The 17908-nt window shown below is 41.1% G+C and overlaps 1 protein-coding gene across 2 annotated transcripts in view; it reads left to right on the plus strand.

The window, feature by feature from the left end:
• The first annotated feature begins 240 nt into the window (after nt 1-240).
• UNC5D (unc-5 netrin receptor D) overlaps nt 241-17908 on the plus strand; it is a 168422-nt gene continuing 150754 nt past the window's right edge. For both annotated transcript variants that reach the window (XM_037371789.1, XM_037371790.1), the window contains exon 1: nt 241-428. In XM_037371789.1, coding sequence (XP_037227686.1) covers nt 332-428 — 97 coding nt within the window. In that variant the 5' untranslated portion in view covers nt 241-331. The remainder of the gene's footprint in view (nt 429-17908) is intronic.

Here is a 17908-nt window from a genome sequence, read left to right on the forward strand (position 1 = left end):
GCTGCGGGCGCGCGCGCCGCTCGCGAGCCGGCGGCGGCTGGAGCGGGGAGCGGAGCGGAGCGGCTGCACCGGCGCTGCCCGCCCTCGCCTCGCCCGGCCGGGCGCGGGGCGCCTCCCGCCGCTGCGGGGAGGGGGGGGAGAGGGGAGGCGGGGAAAGAAGGGGGAAGAGGAAGGAAAAAAAAAAAAAAAAAGCCAACCAAACCCCTAACCCACAAAAAAAAAAAAAAAAAAAAAAAAGAGGCGAATTGTCTGGCTTGAGCTCGGCTCCGGAGGGACCGCGAGGAGCTTTGCATCGCTCCCGCCGCCGGCGGCGCGGGGCTGCGCGGCCAGGATGGGCGGCGGGGCCGCGCGGAGCAGCTGCCCCCCGCGCCCGGAGCGGCGGCTGCTGTTGCTGCTGGGGCTCTGCAGCTGGACGGCCGCGCTGCGAGGTAAGCGGGCACCCGCCGCCCCCGGGGCTCGCCTGTCCCCCCGGCCGGGCAGCCCGCAGCCGTGCCGGCGGCAAGTTTGCAGGGGGGTGCGGGGTGTGTGTGTGTGTGTGTGGGGGGGGGGGGGTCCCACCGGTTGCTCCGCGCGCGCCGGCGGTGCTGCCGCGTGCGCTTTCCCGCGCCTCCGCGGCCGGGGAGAGGGGCGCGCGCCCGGCGGCTGTCGCCTGCGGGGCTGAGGGGAGACCCCGGCAGGGAGAGAGACCCCCCCCCAGCCCCCCGGGACGGGGACGGGGCGGCCCCTCCCTTCCCCCCCCCCCGGGCCGGGGCACCGTGCGCTGCGGCGGGACGGCCCGGGCGGAGCTGCGTGCGGGGGGAGCGAGGGGCACGGCGGCCGGAGCGGTGGTGGCGCCGGTCCCTCCGACCCCGGGAGCCGAGGTAACGTACCGCGAGTGGTGGCTTCGTGGGCAGGGAGGGCTCCAGGCTGAGGTGCACAAGCATCCCTGGGAATCCAGCGTGTGCGTGGATCCTTTGGGCACCGTCTTCGTGACATAGTCACGATAGCCCTGGCGACTTGGGGCTGTCCCGAAATGGTGGGGTTGGGGACGGTCGGTGATGTCTGGCAGCGGGAATCTGATTACCTGGCAGAGAACGCCAGCGCCTGAGGCTGGGTGCGCATACACCTGAGCGCGTGTATTTTTTAACGTACCTGTGAGGTATTTGACACGCTGGGAGCCCTTTTTTTTTTTAATTAAACTTTTCCCTGGTAAATCACGTGAGTGACACAATCTCTTTAGGGTAAAAAGCCCAAGGATGCGGGCAGCTCCTCGCCGGCTGGCATCCCTGACACCTGGGCTGGCGCTGCTGGACTTGTCAAAGTCCTGGGGGTGCCTGGGGAGCAGGGGGCAACCGAGCGTTACCTTATCCCTTCTGCTGTTGATAAGACATAGTTTCTGTATTTTGAGTCTGTAATCACACATTTTTACAGATGGCTTATTTTTACAGAACGGAGTAATCGGACTTGTTAAGTCCTAAAAGATTGCTCTCGCTGTTTGGATGCTAGCAGCTCTGTGGAGGGCTCTCTGCGTGCCCATTGTGTCTGTGCTTCCATTTTCTGTTGTGTGCGCTGTATTGGGTTTGGGCTCTGTATAGGAACTCATCCGCGGGCAGCTGGCAAGTTGTGGCGTCTGGCCACAGCTCCTGGGAGCCTCGCTGGCCCCTTGCCTGCTGTGCTCTGTCAAGTCCAGTGACTGGTCCAGCAGAGGGGAGTTCTGAGAGGCTCCTGTGTAACGGATAAAATATGGCCTTTTGGTGGTTCTTTGGAAAAAAACCCCAAAAAACTCCAAACAAACAAACAAACCCCTCACACGCTTCACAGAACAGTGAAATGAATGATGAGTCTAGAATGAAGTCTAGTATTTCTTAGCACTTTCGTCAAGAAACACCTGTGACTGCAAAAGAATGCATGTGTATTAGTGGTGTGAGGTGGTTATTGCCTTTTGTTTTACACGTCTGGTACAACTCCGTAGCAGTTTTGCACTGCGTGAAGTACGGTCAGGATCAGGCCCTGTAAGCATCTGAAATTTCATACTGCAAGTCATGTGTATCAGGGTGGCTCTTCTGTTGCTGTTAAGGAAAAAAAATTCAACTATTTAATTAAAATCTGCCACACAGGACATTTCAAGTTCTAGACTGGAGCAGAGTTGGTTTTGGACGTTATTCTGAGGAAGAACAGTGTGGTTTTTTCATCAGTTTGGTGCCTGCAGTCTGTCAGTTGTGATGTTGCATAGTGTTTACTTGTAGCTTTGGCTTAAGCAGTTAACAACCCATTGAGCTGTGAGATTTTAGTTTATGAAGTTGTTTAAAAGCTGCCTTTGAAACATTATATTCCAGGATTCTATTCTGAATGGGGATTCAAAAAAGAAATGATTGTAGATACTCTTCACACAGCATTTTAGATCTATTGGAATTAATATACATATATATAGCTTTGGGCATTTATTTTACAGGGAAAATTACAAAGACACTATGGTAATTTGAAAATGAGTCGCTAATATTTATTATCTAATTGATGCATTGAACTGATTTGGGGCTGCATGTGTCTGAATAAAGATGTCTGTAAAACATGAACATTAGTATTCTTCTGTGTCTTGATATTAAAGCCTAAAGCTATGTGTTACATGCTGGGCTTAGATCTGAGTACGTTTTGTTCTAAACAAGCATTGTTTAGGGATTTTCCTTTTCCAATAGTATGGCACTTACTGTACGGCTTGGTAGCCACTGCATATTGCTGCTGATTTTATTATGATAAAAGGCTTCACTAAGCTACCTAATGGAATATGGGTGGGTCTGTGGGCAGTAAGCTGTTGAAGCAAGTATCTCCTTTGAGCCTGAAAATTTTGCAGTATTTTTTTAAATTGTTTTTTAACATAAAAAGCACTGATAACATGCAGTCCAGAAAGCTGCATATTTGAAGTATTATTCTGCATCTAGCAAACAAGACAACAAACCAGCCTCTGGACAGGAGAGCTCTTGGAGAAATAATGCTGGTTTTAGGAAAGTAAAAATAGCAAATTCTATTGATGCTGAAATAAATCTAGTGGTGAAGACAGGATTGGTGTGCAAGTTATCTGTGTCCTGATTGTACCTTTTGTCTTGCATTTAATAATGCCCTTGTGCAAATTAGATGAGCTTCCATTTATTTCAAGTGGGCTAGAATTTCATTTGCGTATCTGAGAATTCTGTCCATATTTGCAGAGTACTTCATTGTTACCAGCTTAGAGCTGTGTAGGAGCTATCACTGGTGCTCTATTTGAGGAATGTTGTTGACTTGCTGCGGCCAGCTCTGCTTCAGAGTTTACACTGCATTAGCGGAGTAGGGAGGGTTTTTTTAGGTGTCCTGATTTCTGCATCCAAAAGAAAGTATTTTATTTCTGATGCTTTATTAGACTGTCTCAAGTTTTCTTTCTCTGTTCCTGATACCCTGCTGAGAGTAAAGCTGTTTGATTATTTGTAAGTACTTTCAACAGTTTACTATTTGAAATATTCCTGACATGCCAGCCCCAACTGAATACGCACTGTGTCAGCATATTGATTTATTTGATCTTAAAGTGTGCATGTTATTAATATCTCAGCTAGGTGTAGACTTGAAATATTCTTAATGAGTGACATAGGAGTAAACAAAAATTAAGGCAAGACATGGGTGCTTTAGGAATCTCTTTTATGACTTTGTTCAAATCACTCTATTCAGATAATGTTGTATTTTTGGTTTGTTAGGACAAAACTTTCATTACAGTAGCAAACCACATGTTCTGCTTTGAGCCATCCTTCAGGGTTGAAGTGTGTCGTGTGTTAAATGGGTTTCTCTGTCAATGTTTGTATTGCTTAACTTTGTAACTATTCAGAAAACAAACTTCCTTTACATGTGGGTTTGTTTACTAAACAGTTTATCACCTTTCTGAGATCTTCACAATGATACAGGCTCAGTTTGACAGAGATAGCATTGCTCAGTAAGGTTTCAAAAGAAATAATTTTTTTCTAAAACCACAGGAAATCTGGGGGCTCTAAAGATCTGGGTGCAGGATGCAGAAGTTGTCACATTACATTTTGGAACTCATGAAGTATCTATGTGTGTATCTTTTTTCAAGTCATTGTCCAGTTTTGTTAAGGCTTCTGTTCAGTCCTGAATTTTTTTCTGCATTCATTGCTGTCTTGTAACATAGGAAAGAGTGGGAAAGTCTGAACATTCCTTTTGAGTGTAAGACATGAATGTGCTCTGGTTTTGTCTCTTATAGAATGATAATCCTTATGAGGATTGTTTTAGTTTGCACTCTGATAATACTTGAGTACATTACTGCTTTGCACAGGGAGCATACTATGAATTTCTGGAATGTCACAGATCAGAATGGCAGTAAGTTTTCCGTGTTTTACTCAAACAAAAACCTGAAGAGCTACGCATGTGATCCTGTCCTGGAAGCGAGGTGTGCACAGCCTCCATCATGTGCTTTCTAACACATGCATCTCTGTGAAAATACTTAATTTTTGGAAAGACAGGATAATTTCTCCCTTTAAGGTGGTGTATTGCAGGGGTGGTTTTTCTTGGCTTATCCTTTGTACACACGTGCTTGTTCATATATGTCCTCAAGAGATGTGTAATTTCTGTCTCTTCAGATGTAGAGAATAAAGCTTGAGATGTACAGGGGTGAAATGAGCTTTCCGTGCCATGAAAAAAAAATTTCCGTCTTCATTACAGTATGAGGACTCGTATCAAGATGAATTTTCACCAGGGCAGAATAGAAGCTAATCTGGTGATATTTTCCACAGTGAATTGCAGAGGGCAAATACAAATAGTATGGTGTATGCTAAGATGGAAAATTACTTATGGTGCGAGGGACTCCACAGGGCCACTTGATGTATCTTTTCTGTATTTTGAGTCCTGCTTTCTGTTGAAAGGTGGAGTCTGGGGAAAAGAACAGAGTTTTAACACCAGAGGCTGCTGTTTCAGTTGTTTTTAGATGCTGCTGCTGTTGCAGTGAAGCAGATGGTCAGATTCATTTCTATAAAATACAAAAATGTTTCGTTTTCTGTTTATTCTTTTAAAGAACTTTTATAGTCATGTATCATGTGGCCTTAGCTTAAAGCATGAGTATTTGCAAGTATGAATTTTTCTGTGCTTCATCATATCTTGTTAGAGGTCAATAAACCACATTTCAGAGCACTTGCAAGTAGGCATTAGAAGATGCAAATACCATGTACAAGATGAAGTAATCTAAACCTTGTAGTTCACCTGCATTATTATGATCAATGACATTTTCAACCGTCTTCCCCTCCCCACCCACCCTTTTGTGGCCTTCTTTGACACCATTAAAAAAAATTCTGTTAATAAAGAAACCGTTATTGCAGGCTTCTGGTTGGTGGAGTGCAGTTACTTGCCTGATACTGTTTAGTGCCAAATGCTTTATAGGAACTTCCATGCAGGGGATGCTGGAGGGCAATTACACTCAAATGTGATGTACCCTAATGAGTATTCTGCCGATTACTGCTGTAGGTGCTTTTGTCTGCTTTTTGCCTGTTTCTTTTTTGAATTTTAGAAAGTTATAGACCTCAGTGAAGCCCTAATGCACTGAGTTCATTTCGGTTAAAATATTTCTGTTAGGAAGCTTAGCATGGCTTGAATTTATTCAGCAATTAGCTTGCTTTTGGATTATTGAAGAGGATGAATAGGCAGTATCTAATTAATTTACTTATACAAGGTATTCTCTGTGCAATACTGTGTCTGTATTGAGGTAGAACAATGATGTATTAACGTGGTTTTTCAGACAAGAATATATATGTGAGATTACATGCATGCATCGTAAACAGAATTTCAGCACACAGCTATCCTACCCTTTATATGCTTTGCTGAAGTGTTACCGTACATGTTTGAAATTCTTACTGTGAACATCTCATTGGAAACCTCTGCTTAGTGTGTCATGGAAAGAGAAAAATACAAGCCGCCAATGACCTTAATTTCTGGATAACAATGTCCTGAAGAGTTTTCGAAAGACACAAACCTATTGCAAGCCACTGAAGGAGAAGCAGCCTGCATCTGGACAGTTCCTATGGAAGACCAATGCAAACTGGCAAGTCCTAATGCTGGTTAGCCACTCTGCATCCAACTGATGCTGGCCACGACTAGGTTGCCATCCAAGGGGAAGCTGGCCTGTGAAGGGGCTCGCTTTAGATGCCAAGTATGTGCTCTACGCATCTACTGTTTCACAGAAAAAAATGTTTTGAGTAAAATCTCTGCCTTTAATGGGCATGCCAGGCAGCTTTACAAGGTGGAGGTGGCATAAAGCTGTAGCAGCCAGTCTGTGAATGCTACAGACCAGTTTTCTGTCCTGTCTGGACTGTATAATTGCAGTCATTACCAGTTCTGTAACTGTCATGACTAGGGAATTAGGGAACCTGCGATTTAGTTGCAGCTCCAGAGCTGACCGGTGTGTAACCTTGCAGAAAGTGACTTTGTGGTGAGAGTTAACTTCCCTGGCCCTGTGTACAGTATCGGCCCAGTAAGGGTTCGGGCGTAATTTTAAATGGTCTCTGTACTTTGAAGGTCCAATGGATGCTTGAATACTTGAACTGCCATAATAGAAGTGCATAATTAATCTGTAGATAGAGCTTATTGAATGTGTCTAAACATAAAAATTGTAGTCAAAATGAATGGAAATAGTATAGCCGAGCTCTTTTTTGTTTTGTTGCGTCCATGCCTGTTTTGAAAAAGCAATAGGAACAACAAGAGGAAAACTTTTTAAAAATTGCTTCTGCCTTTTTCCAGGAGACCTGCTTTTTGTCTTTAGGCTGAATGGAGAATTAAAATAACATTTAACAGGCTTTTATGTCTAACTTGTGTTGAATGTCAAAAAGCTTTTTGAGAAAAATCTGCTTCTGGTTGATGAGAGTTTTATTTGTAGAAGGATAAACCAAATATTTTGGATTTTGTACTGTGCATGTTTTAGTGCTCTTTGACTCGCTGCACAGAAAACTGAAATACCATTGCAGGTTGCTCATGTGTAAATGGTTAAAAGAAGTGTTATCTTGTTGTGTGGTTAGATATGCTTAATTTTTTTTCAGCAGAAAGTGCTTTTGTGGATCTAAAACTTCTTTTCTGTGAGCGTTTCTGCATGTGGAATTGAATTGCTTGAATCCTGGCAGACAGTGAACATAAAAAGAGCAAACATGGAGATTTCTTATAAATTGTGAACAGTTATTCACAAAATTGCTTCTATACTTGCACCATTCCAATTAATGAATTGCATTACAGAAAAACAAATTTGCTCTATTAATTGAATTCAACCTTTCATGTAAAGCCGTATCTGATTTGCGGTTCCACAGATGTGTCTATGACTTTTATGGTGACAGATGCTTCAGGTTAGCTGTGTTCTAGGCCAGATTTAAAACTGCTAAAGATCTGTGGTAAGCTGTTACTCTTTGAAATATTAATTTCAACTTCTACCTTCTTGTCCGATAGGACAAGGGGTAATGGCTTTACACTGAAAGAGGGTAAACTTAGATGAGATATTGGGCAGAAATTCTGTGCTGTGAGGGCGGTGAGGTGCTGGCATGGGCTGCCCAGAGCAGCTGTGGGTGCCCCATCCCTGGCAGTGCCCAGGGCCCGGCTGGACGGGGCTGGGGGCTGCTGGGAGGGGTCCCTGCCCGTGGCAGGGGGTGGCACTGGGTGGGCTTTAAGATCCCTTCCAACACAAACCGTTCTATGATTCAGGAGGTATTTGCTGCTGCTGACACATACAGTGCTAGTTTTGAGTTGGAACTTTTTGGTTTGTGTCTTTCAACTTGGCTGTAAAGAACATGGGCTGTTTGAAATAAAAACGTTGTGTTGGGTAGCGGTTAACAACACTTCGCCTGTCGGAGCTCTGTACCGCAGGTCAGTTGTGAGTAGGGGGGACACACTTGAAGGCAGTAGCCGGTGCATATACTTAATGCATGTCATTCCTCTTTAGCAGTACATCCTAAATGAAGGCTTCCAGATAAAATTCTGAATGTTGTTATTCACATCATGTAGTTCTCAGAGCAAAGTAATTTTGCAATAATACAGATTTGTTAAAATAGCTTTATAATTCTGGATATATTCTTTTCCTGGAAAATTGTGCGTTCTTAAGACTTTGAGCCTCCTTATATGGCTCATAGTCAAATAATAAGTGATTTCCCTTTTATAAAAAGAGTAAAAGGAGCTGACAAGTATTCTGGTGATAAATATAGCAGTGAAAAAAATGCGTATTTAGCATTATAAACTATAGAATCCTGATAGAATCAATGGGTCAAATGTGTAGATCCAAGGTTGAAGTGACTTGGTATATCTTAAGCTAAGATGGAGTAACATGAAGTGAGATGCTGGAGATTTGTCTTTTTTTTCTGCCTGCTGCATTCATTCTGATGTTGGTTGAGGTTTTTGGGACCTGTAATAAGCTAGAGCGGTATCAGGCCTGGTATATATTATTTATTTTTGAGTGAATGCTAACATCTCAATTTATTGCAAAGGGCTATGCAGTGAATAATTTTGTATAACGAAAAGTTTCCAGGTCTCAACATTTAATTTTGATCAACCAAAGTATGAAACTAGCCTTTTGAAAGGTTTTGTGAGTAAAATACCAGGACAGTAAGTAATCTTGTAGCTAGGGCTTTCGTGTAGAGCAGAAAGGGTCTGTATGTAGGTTTGGGGAGTCTGTCTGGCAGTTGCATCTGGGACTGAGAAACATTGCTGTAAGGTGTTTTGCTGGTGCTGAAGCACGGTGGTTTCTCGGAGGAGAACGGAGGAGGATTGCTTGGAGCTTTCAGGCTGCTCCATTGTTGGAGGTACGCCGGCCTGACTTCAGGAGCAGAAGGTTGGCAGTATATTTAACCCTATTTTTGTATATGTAACCCTATTTTTAACACTTTGTTATAGGGAAAACATGTTTATTTGTGCATTCTTTCTTGTTATCAGTCCAGCTTTTTAGGCTTCTTCTAAATAGAAAGCAAATTCAGTAAAATTAATTTGGTTTCTAATAAATAGTGGTAGTACGTTGAAAGTGGAAGCAAGTTAGTCCTTTCCAGTTGTCATCTGGTAACATCGTTTATAGTTCTACTGAATACCCAGAGGCATTCCATTATTACTGAATTTGCCACAGTAACAGCAAAACTCCTTCTACTCCCACTATAATATTAAAAACGTAGGACTTATTTTGTGTCAAATGAGCTAACAAAATAAAAGATGAATTTAAAGTATTTAATCTGTCAGCATCAATGAATCTAAGAGGATTATCATTCCATTATGGTTAATAGATTTTTTTCCAAAGATAACTTTGCTACTTGACTTGCCTATTTCTGTGAAGATTGTTGCAGATCTAATTTAGACTACAATTTAAATATTCCTGCTCTATTTTGATTGAATCTGGGAGTTAGTAACGTGGTACCTGCCTTATGCTGAGCTTGATAACTTTGTTTCAATTACCTGAATGCAAGCTCTCATTCTTGTATCTTTAATTCTTCCTAAAGATTGTGTAGTGTTTTCTGTTTTGAGTTGTACTAAACATGGCTTAACAGTTCAAGCTTGAGAGCTGTAATTTAGCAACTGACGTGCCAACCTCTCCTTGCTTCCTTCCTAAGGAATTAATGAGAAATTGGAATAGTGAGAATAAAAATCAGGGTTACCCTTGTGATGGTTTTCTTCCTACTCCATAAAATGAGTAGCAAAATTCCCATTGATGTACCCTAGTGTAAGGAAAAGGCCCTGAAGATTGGGTTTCTTATCTTCTGAGCCATCATATCTTCATCCACATGTTGAAGTGGACAGCGATGTGTTAAGTTTCTAAGACATAAACTGGTATAACTTCATTTGATGCCCTAAAGAAATAGAACGCGAACACTTGTATCTTCCTTCCACCTCCCCATACAAACTCTGTGGAGGAGAGAGAAGAGTACATAGTAGGTGGAGAAACTCCCTGATTTTAGTGAGAGCCCTGGGCTGTAACTTTTGACTTACGTAACTATAATAATGCCCTCACAAAGGTCTTGCAGTTCAACGATTAGAAGTGCAGTAGTAAAAGGAGAGTGTATGGTGATAGATATTAGTCCCAGCAAGTAAGATCTCACTATCATATTACATGCTGAATTTTTCGTCAGAAGGTTATCATGAGATTTTGCAGCATATATGATATTTCACTAAGTTGTAGGTAAAAATTAGAAAGTTTTCAGTGATGCTAACCACTAGTGAGTTGTAATGAGGTGTTGTTACTGTTTGGTTAGTGGAATTATTTTAGCTACATCTGGGTGGAGTGATGCACCCCTAAAATTTAGAATTTAGCAGATCCTTAGTCCTTTCGTAAGACAAACCACAGATTATGTGTAAATGAAGACTGAATCAACCTCTTACAGCTGTAATCGTCTCCCAAATTAGCATCACAGTGCTGTAGTTTATGATGTCAGACTGAATTACATGGCTATTGAAATGCCACGGTGTACTTAAAGAACTGTTTGAAATCTGTGAATAATTTAAGGACTTTCAGTTTCCAATATTATTTAGTGCTTTTCTCTAGTTTGCTGTTTCTAATCACCAAGGGTTTTTTTTGATGAATACATTAAATGCAGAAAAGCTGGCAAATGTAAGAGCAAGACCCCTTCACAAGCTGAACAGTGATGGAATACTGTGGTAGGAGGGGAGCAGACTAGTAAAACACTGTAAATGGTGACCACAGTGTTCTGAGCTCTCATCACCTATTTGATGTAAGGTTGTGTCTGTAACTGTGTGACATTTCTAGCTGGCTGGTTTTACCATTTCCAGTAGAACAGCTTCAGCAGCCATGAACTGATTTGTGCATTTGTGTTTGAAATACAGCCATGCTCTTTAGCACTTTTACCCCTTGAAGATATGAAAGCACTCAAGAGATTTTGTTTTTTTTTCAAAGGGCAGGAGCAATGTTAGTAAAAGGGAGGAGGGGTACAGAAAACTGACTGATCTCCCTCTATATTTTTTTGAAAGTACTGTTACTGAAATACTCTATAAATGTTCCCTGGCATCTTCTAGTTGAATGAAGGGGTAGCGGAGGTGAAAGGTGAAGGACCTTCTTTCTGCTGCCCAGATGTTCTGGCATTGTGTGGACTGTTTGCTGTTTCTCTTTAGAGATTTACCTCACGTAAAAGATAAAATAAGACTAAATGTATTGGAGCTAATTCAGACTCCTGCTGCTGCCTGCTGTGGTGGTGGTTAGCCAGCCTACAAGCCCCCCTCAATGAAATCATAGCCATTAAGAACCTAGCAGAACTATTCTCGAGAGGTTTTTGTGCTTTCAGAATGTCAGTTACAGTTACAGTCTCCTCAGTCCTGTGGGGACAAAAGATACACCTGTCACAATGGAAACAAGTAACAACCACTCTGCGGTCCCCTTGCGTTCAGCTGTACTGCACCTGCTGCAGTACCATGCAACCTGGAATGTTCCGTCATCCTGGCCTGTCACACTTCACCTCTAAAGCAACTTCACATGAGAAGGTAGAAAAAGCTGCTACTGGAAAATAGGACTTTGCCTGGTTTTGGTTCGTGTTTTTAACCCCTGCTTTCTTTGCAGGCATACACAGTAAAAATCCACAGAATGCTCACAGCTCACACAGTGGAGGTTTGGTGGTTGTTTTTCTTTGGAAATGCTTTAGTTGATCTAGATTTATAATGCTTTGTTAAAGGTATAAAATGTTTTATAGGGGATCAAGCTGTTTTTCATATGGGGTAGACAGGAAGGAACCCCATTAATTCAAGAGTTGTTACGGAGGTGGGGGAGTACCTGCTTCATTTTTTTCAGTGCGCAGTACATCTGGAAGTAAACAGCTGCATATTCTTGCTTTCTGTTTTTGTTGTTCTTGTGTGTTTGTTTTTTTTTAAGCTGGCCAGTGACAGAATGACATATCGTGTCCAGCCAAAACATTGGCTTGTACACATAGGACTACAGTTTGCTGCCCTGTGGGTCTTTTTGCCATGTCACGCAGAAGGAATGTCACATGTCACACAAAAAGGGAAGCAATGAATTTTGACTCAGCCTCAAATGAAACTTGTAGAAACAAGCTTTGATTAAAAAAATAATAATAATAATGGGGACCCTGTGCTCTAAGTTGGCTTCTGATTACTTTAGATGGGGTTGATCTTTGCACAGGTACTTGTAAAGGGGCATTCCACCTGCAAAGAATCTGAACTTTTGGGAGAGCAAAAAGCTCTGCTGTTGCTAGAGTAACTTAGGAGATACTCATTCTGATCTGGGCTCCAGTGTCCTGCAAGCAAGCTGTATTTCTCTGCGGTGAAGGCTCACTATTAAGCCCTAGCTGATGATGATGCATAGTAATGGCTTGTCGTGCTTCTCCAGAGCTAGCCTGACCCAGCAGCCAGCTTAAAATTCATGTATGGTATCAGTTGTGAAGCAATGTCTGAAACCCATAAAGAGGGCTGCAATATTCTAATTTATTACTACTACCTCTTTTATGCCCATTGAACTGTTCCAGTCTTTCCACAGTTGATTGTTCTTTCCTGCAGTAATGTTGGAGGGGGAAGGAAAGGAGAGAAAAAGTTCCCTTCCCACATAGGCATGTTGCTACTTCCAAGCAACCTTTTGCCTCTAAAATAGGTATCTCTAATAAGATAATGCAAGAGAAATGGATCACTTAATAAAGGGGAGTCAAGTGCATATGGAATAAATAACATCTATAAACAGTAGTTTGTTATAATGAGATCTGCCACAGCTGAGGGAAGTTTGCTTCCATTTTTATGTAATTACTTTAGCTTGGTAATGCTAAAGTGCATTCTTGAAAAAACTTCAAATCAAGCTAGAGAGGGTGATTTTTTGCTGTGAATGAATTGAACACATTGCACTATCTTTCAAAACACTTCAATGTGTATTATCAAGACTTCTTATTTAACCAAGCTTTGTGGTGAAATCCTTTATTATCTGTTGCGACATGCGTTGTGCTCACACACCATGCTTACTTCATGGAGTTTCCAGTGTGACTTTCAAATTTCCAGTATTTTCAACAAAATGTAGCTGACATCTAAAAACCTCCAGGTGGAAACATTGTTTCATTATTTGTTAGCTGCTTTTTTGTTTGTCTTCTAGTGCTTTTCTCTTGGTTTAGGCTGAAGATTTTCTTTTCTCTTGCCTCTGTGGGATTAAGTTGGATCTGAGATTGAAAAGAGATAGCAGTTAGACAGGGAATGAGGATGAGGAAATACAATCTATATAAATAAAATAGCTTCCATTCCTAGGAACAAGCACAGAACTTGTTTTAAGCCCAAGCTGTTCTTGCAGCAGTAAGAGAAACCCTCTTCATGGCTATTTAAAGTGCTGTCTCAGTGGTTTAATAAAAACAATTCATGAAATTCTGCTCAAGCATCTGATACTGCACGTATCATAGCAATGAAACACAGCTATTATTTTTGCTCTTGATAGTGATGTGTGCCTCAAAAGGGATGTTGCAACATACCGCTTTCTCTGTTAGTGAAGGAAGTTCTGTTGCAATTCCTTGTCTCTGTTGTCTCCTTAATGCAGAAAAAGTGGGTAACTCATATGTAGTATTTCAGCCATTCCCCAGCTGTCCTTGAAATACTGGTACAGAACAGTGTTACATGTGTGTTGGTTTTGTGAAGGAAGTACAAGATACTAGTGAGCAAGCTGGATTTTGATCAGGGCAGCTAAGCATTCTGCTGCTGCTGTCCTAATGTATCTGTGATTTCTGCTTGCTAGTAGCGCTATGACTTTAAGCAGGCTACAGTCACCTTTGCAACCCTTTTTGTGTAGACTGCTTTGTAATATTTATTGCTACGTAGCTGTCCACAGACAATGCATCTTGATAGTTTTTAATACTAAAATACTGGAAACAAGGGTACTTGTTTTGCTTTAGTGCATTGTCTGGAAGAACTTGCTTAGAAGTGTAGAGCAAATAGGGTTGATCAAAGGATTGTAGCCTTATTTTTTAGGTGGTGAATGTATTATATTGGCTGTTGAGTGGCTTCCCAGTAAAACAGATTTGTCACTGGCAAGTATTAATAAAGATTTAGACTGTTCCATGAATAGACTTCTATACAGAGTACTGAGGTGATGTCTTGTATTTATGAAAACAGATTTTGACCTCTGCATTATCTTTAAGCTATTTCTGCTGGAGATCAGCAAATCTCCTGTGGCTATTACTGTTGTAGTAACCTATTCCACTGATTTGGCAATACAAATTTCTCAGTAACAACACAAAGTGAGTTCTTTTCATAAAGAGAAGATAATGACAAGGTGACTATTGAGAGTGTCTTTTTATCATGTCAAGAATCTTTTAAGACTTTAATTGAAGAAGTTGGGTAGCTGTTAGTGGTCCTGCAGACACACGTTTGCATATTTGTGCATAGTTTTTGTGGGACTGGTTAGAAGACTAGAGATCTACAGGATTCACAGAAGATTACGCAGTTGGGTAGGTGTATGAGTTGCCTACATATTTCCTACCTCCAGTTCAGCAGTCAGAGGAGGATATGTGGATCTTTCAGCAATTCTTCATTTGCTGTATGTGACTTCTAAGATGCATCCAGAAAGGTTTGGTTTCCATGAGTGACATTGAGGCAAGTAAGAATGAAAGTAATTTCATTTATAGTATGGTTACTTGCAGTCTTTTCTTTATCTTCATGTTTGCTTTCAAATGATAGACAAGCTTCTTGATGGATGGAAATGAAAACTTCACTACTTAAACAGGGTCAGTACCTCTCGGGTAAATTCAGTCTCTACCAAATATTCATTTCATAATTGGGTGAATGTAAGTAGTGATATAAAAAGTACCTCCCTAGTTGTACAGTGGGTTAAAATTAAGAAAACCTCCACTATTTTATTCCAGCCACTGGAGTATAACACCTAACTGTGTATCTGTGCAGAAATCAACAAGGTAATACATATACATTTGAAAAGCTGGGGTACAATAGAAATCTCCAACATGCTGTGTTATTTTGTTATTCTGCGTAGTATCTATAGAAATGATCACATTACATTTTTAAAACATCTATGACACCCTTCCCTTTGCGCAAGATGAGTCAATAAATTAGTAAGTTGTAACTGTCCTGCTGGTGGTGGTACTCCTCGTAGGCTGCTCATTGTGAGCATGTAAGTTAAATGTAGTGTGTCTGCTACAGTACGAAACTGAGTTCATAATCAGCATTTGCTGTCCCTGATTGTGTCTGCTTTCCATGCTTGAAGTGATAACTGAGATGCTGATGTGAGAATACACAATGTGCTTAGTCGCATAATGAAATCGGCATTTAAACTGAAATCCCCTTTATCTTGCTCTTAGGAGATTACCCCCTTGTAACCTATAACTCAGCACATCTAGATCTGGTCTGACAAGGCTTTTCTGGTTGATGGGCTCAGCCAATGAGTAAGGCTTTAGACTACCTTCAGTGGGTTGTCTAGAGCGCTTGATCACCCTTTATGGTTTGTTTTCCTCTTAACAGATAGCGATGGTCTAGAGTGAAATTTAAGAAAGTGAAATTCATTATTTGTGCCTTGGTTCCTCCTTTGTTGTTCTCCCTCATTCTTCAGTACTGCAGGGATACAAAGAATGAACCTGATACTGCAGTAGTTTGGGCAAGCTGTACAATTGTTAGCTCAATCCTAAATTTTCATAGAATACTATGCAGCAAATCCTTATGTTTATAAAGAATAAGTCTTCTTCCACACTGGAATAAGCTAGGAAGCTACTGAATTAATGAAACACTGAAAGTGCATGTGCTGAAGCTGTTCTCTTGCTTGGTTTATATCTTCCAGTAGATGCCTGTAAACTACTTGATTTAGCCTGCATTTTGAGCACAGCAGAAATGAAAGACTGGTGGGGGCTATTTCAACAAATATTCACTTACATTTTAGGTTTTTTTGGTTTGTACTTACTTTATGGAAGGACACTTACTTGTGGCAGAGCGTGTGCCACGTGGCGTTCAGAGGGGAGGTTCTGGAGTCAGTTCCCTGGGTTGGGCATTGATGGGAAAATGGATAATAAATGTCAAGTAAAAGCAATAATCACTTACTTATAGCAGAAGGAAACACTGTGCGCATTGCTCATCTGTTCTGAGTGGAGGAAACAGGAAAAAACCACCATTGCGTTCTTGTAGACCTGTACTTGTAATATACAAGAGAATAAAGAAAGAATTAACTGCCCGTAGCCTGTAAATTGTTCCTAGCCTGCATCACACTTTGCCAAATGAAGACCAATTGCCAGTATTATGTTTTAGTTGTGTTCACAGCAACAACTACTGAGCAAAGGTGTGGATTTTGAATAGTACCACCTCCTTTCTCTCATCTTATGCTAGTTAATAACCTGGACTGTCTCATTGCTCATTGGATTCTCCTCCTCTTTCCCCTCTCCATTTATTTGCATCTTTTAAAAATGACCTCATTATATTTTCAGAAGACAAATTCTAGTGGAGGCAGGCTGCAATAGCTGCTGGCTTTCACAAGCAGAGTTCTCTGGCTTCCAATTAGCTGCAGAAGAAATCCATCTGACAAGGAAAAGATGGACTTTGTGTAAGCAGCTGCATGTAATCAGGACATAAACCACCCCGTAACATGCTTCAACAGGGCCTGCAATAGCAGTTTTAAAGATATTTATTATGTTCTGTAGAGAAAGGGTTCTATTTGTGGTTTTACATGTGACCTAGACTATGATCTTGCCTGATATTGTAGAATATTCTGTCCGTCTTCCACTCTGCTGTGAAATCCCAGTGTTGCCCTGGCTTACTAAAACCTTTCAGGAGACTTTGGGTTATGTTCCCAGCTTCTCTCAGTGAGATTTCTTGAGTGCTGGAACATCTCTGTTACATGTATTTTGTGAACAGGTTTTCTGCTGATTATTATTCTGAGATTTCTTTGAGACATGATTGTTTTACATATACCTCCTCCTTCTGTAAAATTACATAGTAACTCCTTGTTATTAATAGTTTTCCCTAATTTTAAGTTGCCCTGTGAAGTAGTATTTGAGTGGCTTTTTACCATGACTAGAATAGCAAAAAAGCACGGTGCCCTGCTGTTTAAATGTCACAACATTGTTAAACTGTGTTTGGTTTCTTGTCTTTATTAATAGCAATTCAAACCTCAAGGTTCTTCATATCTAGATCTTGTCGTATGACTGTTTCTCTAGAAGTGGTAGTTGTCTTTAAAAAAACAGTGTGAAACCTAAGATGTCTGCCTGCCTCAGTAGTCTCAGTATTTGACTATTATTACAAAATTGCAGAGAATTTCTTTATATTAGATTTTTGGCAGACGTTTCTGTATATGCCAGTATGCTTATCAACTGCTCTGTAATTATTAAGAAAAAATATTAGTAGTTATTCAAATACTTCATACTGTGAAGTTTTGGAGCAGGGAAGGAAAGAGTCTGAATGAAATTTCCTTATTTTACTGGATTGCTGAGTTATCAATGAGATTTGCATCCTCTGTTTTCCATCATTAACTCAGAAAGACTGAAGCAGATAGAGTATTTTCTTTGACCTACTGCACCTCTTTTTGCATTTTTGCATACGTATTTCTAATTCTTTCATCTAGGTTTATAGCATGAGTTTGGTTTTGTTGCACAAACTAAATCGTCTTGCACTAATTCCAAAGTGAGTTCATTTGAGTCTGTCATGATTACCTTTAATTTGGTTGTCTATGTATGGTGTTTCTTCCAGAAACAGTTTTCCTAGTTTTCACCTTTATCAGAGGGCTTTGGAGAGAAAAATTTCCAAAGCTATCGTAAGGAGGCTACATGGTAATTTCATACTCCTTTGATCAAGATACTGATACTGCATCAGACTTTGTTTTCTGCTGCAGCTCTGTGGATGAGACTTCCTAAATATTGTACACAAAGCATTACGTCTATGTGTGTATGTTTATAAATCATATACAGAAAACAAAAGTAACCTATAAAAGTTTTGAGTTACGAATGTGTAGTTTGCTGTTTGGTGCTGCAAATTTGGG

This window comes from Falco rusticolus, chromosome 20 (genome assembly GCF_015220075.1).
Source record: "Falco rusticolus isolate bFalRus1 chromosome 20, bFalRus1.pri, whole genome shotgun sequence".
Classification (NCBI taxonomy): domain Eukaryota; kingdom Metazoa; phylum Chordata; class Aves; order Falconiformes; family Falconidae; genus Falco; species Falco rusticolus.